At 40.8% G+C, this 5,017-nt stretch overlaps 1 protein-coding gene across 1 annotated transcript; it reads right to left on the bottom strand.

The window, feature by feature from the left end:
* Nucleotides 1-2,852: 2,852 nt before the first annotated feature.
* Nucleotides 2,853-4,748, bottom strand: LOC124080125 (disintegrin and metalloproteinase domain-containing protein 25-like). Its single transcript, XM_046425988.1, has 2 exons — nt 3,174-4,748; nt 2,853-3,083 (listed from the first exon to the last, which is right to left on the bottom strand). The coding sequence occupies exons 1-2, from the start codon at nt 4,746-4,748 to the stop codon at nt 2,853-2,855; spliced, it is 1,806 nt and encodes a 601-aa protein (XP_046281944.1).
* Between the last annotated feature and the right edge of the window lie 269 nt (nt 4,749-5,017).

The following is a 5,017-nucleotide window of genomic DNA, read 5'->3' as shown; positions in this document are numbered from 1 at the left end:
CTCCAAATATCTACTTTATGAATGCAGCCCTGGGAAGTAACTCAGAGGACTTGAGTTCTGCTTCTCTTCCTCTCACTGGGCCAGATCTCATCTTCAATTGACATCCAGCATCCACTAGTTCTCCAGAGAAAAGAATGCCTGTTGATTCTCAACTCACTTCAGAATTTCTTACAGTTTAAACTTCCCCAGCTCTCTGATGATGTCAAAGTATGTTTTTTAAGGCTTAATTGGAGTTCTCTAGGCTTCTTTCCCCAGAAAAAATTAAACTTACCAAGACTTATTACATCCTATATATAATTATAAATATCTTCTTATCCTATTTTATAATCAAAGTTGCAAAGGAGTTGAGAGGCAAGTGCTTTGGTCCTGTTTAGAGATTACAAAGACATTCTCCCTAAGTTTAAATCATATTCTCAAGAGGATAAAGAGAATGGGTGAAAAAATTCAAATCTTCTGATGTCTCTTTCCTGTGTTCTTCATCATACCAAGGTAAGTTTTATAGACCTCAGAATTCAATCACAAAATAAGAAACCACACCCCTGAGGTAACCACAAGTTACTAAGTAGAAGGCATAGCTGTCACCATTAGGACTGGAGATCAATGGAAAGAGGTCAGGGATATTCAAACTCAGAGCTTTGGAGTAGATTACATGGTTCTAGGACCCCAACTTCTGAGGAGAGTTACAGCCAGATTTTTTTTTATTGGTTGTTCAAAACATTATAAAGCTCTTGACATATCATATTTCATACATTAGATTCAAGTTGGTTATGAACTCCCAATTTTACCCCAAATACAGATTGCAGAATCACATCGGTTACACATCCACATTTTTACATAATGCCATATTAGTAACTGTTGTATTCTGCTACCTTTCCTATCCTCTACCATCCCCCCTCCCTCCCCTCCCATCTTCTCTCTCTACCCCATCCACTGTAATTCATATCTCTCCTTGTTTATTTTCCCATTCCCCTCACAACCTCTTATATGTAATTTTGTATAACAATGAGGGTCTCCCTCCATTACCATGCAATTTCCCTTTTCTCTCCCTTTCCATCCCACCTCATGTATCTGTTTAATGTTAATCTTTTCTTCCTGCTCTTCCTCCCTGCTCTGTTCTTAGTTGCTCTCATTATATCAAAGGAGACATTTGGTATTTGTTTTTTAGGGATTGGCTAGCTTCACTAAGCATAATCTGCTCTAGTGCCATCCATTTCCCTGCAAATTCTATGATTTTGTCATTTTTTAGTGCTGCGTAATACTCCATGGTGTATAAATGCCACATTTTTTTTTATCCATTCATCTATTGAAGGGCATCTGGGTTGGTTCCACAGTCTAGCAATTGTGAATTGTGCTGCTATGAACATCGATGTAGCAGTATCCCAGTAGTATGCAACAAAATGAAACTGAATCCCCTCCTCTCGCCATGCACAAAAGTTAACTCAAAGTGGATCAAGGAGCTAGATATCAAATCAGAGACTCTGCGTCTGATAGAAGAAAAAGTTGGCTACGATCTACATATTGTAGGGTCGGGCTCCAAATTCCTTAATAGGACACCCATAGCACAAAAGTTGATAACAAAAATCAACAAATGGGACTTACTTAAACTGAAAAGTTTTCTCTCAGCAAGAGAAACAATAAAAGAGGTAAATAGGGAGCCTACATCATGGGAACAAATTTTTACTCCTCACACTTCAGATAGAGCCCTAATATCCAGAGTATACAAAGAACTCAAAAAATTAAACAATAAGAAAACAAATAACCCAATCAACAAATGGGCCAAAGACCTGAACAGACACTTCTCAGAGGAGGACATACAATCAATCAACAAGTACATGAAAAAATGCTCACCATCTCTAGCAGTCAGAGAAATGCAAATCAAAACCACCCTAAGATACCATCTCACTCCAGTAAGATTGGCAGCCATTATGAAGTCAAACAACAACAAGTGCTGGAGAGGATGTGGGGAAAAGGGTACTCTTGTACATTGCTGGTGGGACTGCAAACTGGTGTGGCCAATCTGGAAAGCAGTATGGACATTCCTGGGAAAGCTGGGAATGGAACCACCATTTGACCCAGCTATTGCCCTTCTTGGACTTTACAGCCAGCTTTGTGCTGTGGTATCTGGCAGAGGGCCCAGAGAACCAGGACTCAGGATCTGTTTGGTAGCTTTGCTGTGTCTCTGGTGCTGATCATATTTAATAACATGCAGACTGAAAGCTACTACAGCAGCCTAGATGAAAACTCTGATATGATGCTGATACAAACTTCAAGCAGTTCCCACAGGTATCCAGTCTCTCTCTGGTTCCCCCAAGGGAAGAAAAGGCTAGGGAGGACTGCAAAGGGGTGTGATTTGTAAATTTCCTCTCTCCATGTGACAGAGCAGAATGAGAAGGGAAGGTGGTTTGGAATTGAGAGATGTCGAGTACACATGCATCACCCCCCACACATACACACTTGACCCATCCATGCTGTAGGCCTTTGCTAAAGAAACACAAAGAACTATATCCATGAAATATAAACCGCTAGGGTGGGATGTATTTGGTGGTAGAATGCTTGCCTAGTGAGTGCAAGGCTCTGAATTCAATCCCCAGTACAGTTAATATAAAGAAATAACAAAACAAACTACTAAAATTGCTTGAAATAATGGAAAGTGGGAATGAGCTAGGAATTACATATATTAAATACTGAATTTTTATGATCTTGAAATGATCTGAACTTTCTGTCAGTGCTTTCTAAAATCTGCAATAACATTTCTATTGCCAGGATACTAATATTAATGGATGGGAATTTAATTGAGGATTCGGCTTATTTTCCAAAATTGCAAAATTTTGTTTTTCTGTTCCTCATAAAGTTTAAACATTGAGCTCCTCTGCCTCAGGTAAAGTTGAAGTTGAAGCCCTCAGCTGTTGCAGCTCAGGTGAAGATTGATCATCCAATTCTTCATTCTCAGGTGAAATTTTATTGTCCAACTGTTCCATATCAGTTGGAGTTTGATCACCCAACTCTTTCATCTCAGGTGAAGTTTGAGCACCCAACTGTTCCTTCTTAGGTGAAGGCTGCACATTTTCCTCTTTTTTCTTAAGCTGTGTTTTCTTTGTAATTAAAATCAAAAGCCACAAACATATAAACAAGAGCCAATAAAGTAATATAAAAAGCGGTGTTCTCTTCCTCGCCCTCCATTCTTGCACTTCTTTTGCAGGGGGTGGACCACTGTCAACACTCCCTCCATAGCCTTCTTCTGTGCAGTTTGAGGGCTCCCAGTTAGGGTCACAATGGCAGTGATGTTTGTTGTTGCAGATCCCTTTCATAGCACAGGTCTCTGGTGAACAATCACTTGCCCACAATGACATAGAGACACATTTCCGGTGTATGCACACTTGTCCATCACCACACTCTGTGCCATCTTTCACATCACCAATATCTGGTACTGTCATCCCAAAATGATAGTCGGTACCCCAGCAGGTCACACCATTGAAGTCCATCCAATGCACAGTAGTATGACTTCTCAAAAAGGGAATTTCTTTCACATTCTCACACTGAACTCTTCCACAGAGGAAATCTGATTTATTACACCTCACATAGTTTTCACCAACGAGACCACAGTTACCAAAGCGGTCACCTCGGCTGTTCATTTCTGTGTAGCAACTCTCCTGTGCACTCCTGGATTCTTTGCCAAAGATCTGTCTACACTGTTCATCACGTGCATTGCATCTCTTCTCATGGCAGTAGCCACTGTCCATGCAACGAACCCCATCCCGCACATACACATCTTCTGGACACTCAGGTGAGGTGCCATTGCACCACTCTGGAAGATCACACTCACTGACATTTTCTCTACACACTTTACCTGGTGGCAAGAGAAGGCAGTCTTCGCAACAAAGCCCAGAAGCACATTCAGCTCCAAATTTCAGAGTGCAGTTTTCCGAACAACATGGATGGTTTGAACACAAAGTTGGGGATCCACAGTCACACTCCTCTCCTTCTTCAACCACACCATTCCCACAGGCAGTTCCCCTGAAGATGTCCTCTTGTTTTGGTGCGTTGAGCATACAGTTCATATATTTAAAGTTTTCCCACATTTGAGCATAACTGCAGTTGCTGAATCTTGTGCCATCTGATCGTTCTTCAGACATTATACAATGGCGTTGCCCACATTGACATATCCATACATCATGGTACATACCCAGATTATGACCCATCTCATGTGCTATGGTAAGTGAGACTTCATACAGGTCATCATCCGGGAAACTATCCACTCCACATTCCAAACCAGGTATGCATACTGTTGAAGCATAGGCTAAGCCAAAATACATACCAAAATTTTGTTTTACCAAAAAATGTGCAAGATCATGTTTTATGCGAGAATCTAGGTTGTCTCTCTTCCAATTGCAAAACTCATACAGGGTTCCAAATATGTTGTTACTCACTTCAAAAAAGTTCTTTTCATTCCAGACTTCAATTCCAAGTAAAATCAAATCAACACCCAATGGACTTAACAGGGAATGTATGTTATTGACAAGCAAAAATACTTCTTGTATAACAAATGAAACATTACTTTGCTTATAAAGGAATCGCTGATAGTCTATAATCAAAACTGTTTCAAGATACCATGTGTGAGTCCACCAGCCTTCATAACCACTTTGCCTCAGAATGGAATTATCACGCCTTTGGAGCTTCAGTTGTCGTGCTAGTTTTTCTTCTGTTAGTCCACATCTCATGAGTGGGAATTGTGTCTTCTCTCTGTGCATCTTATAAACCAGATGTTCAAATGTGGCAGAAAGTCTTTTGGGTTTGATTTCATAAACATTGTCATGGATCTCATTGAAAGCCCCCCAAACAGGTGCTAAGAGCAACCAGGGATTCTGGGTCCCCTTCCACATAGCCATCATAGTAGCAGTCACTCTGGACAAAAGGGTGGTCCTCGAGCAGAGCACCCTGGTCTGTGTAGGTGAACACAGAGAAGGGTTTGGACACCAGAAGTTTCTTGGCCTTCATGTGGACAATGTGTTTCTTGCCT

The sequence above is a fragment of the Marmota monax genome, unplaced genomic scaffold, assembly GCF_021218885.2.
Source record: "Marmota monax isolate L192 unplaced genomic scaffold, Marmota_monax_Labrador192_F-V1.1 WCK01_AAM20220418_F8-fsc00197, whole genome shotgun sequence".
In the NCBI taxonomy this organism is placed as follows: domain Eukaryota; kingdom Metazoa; phylum Chordata; class Mammalia; order Rodentia; family Sciuridae; genus Marmota; species Marmota monax.
Note: the sequence above shows the minus strand (reverse complement) of the source record. Positions and strands in the feature narration are given on the sequence as shown.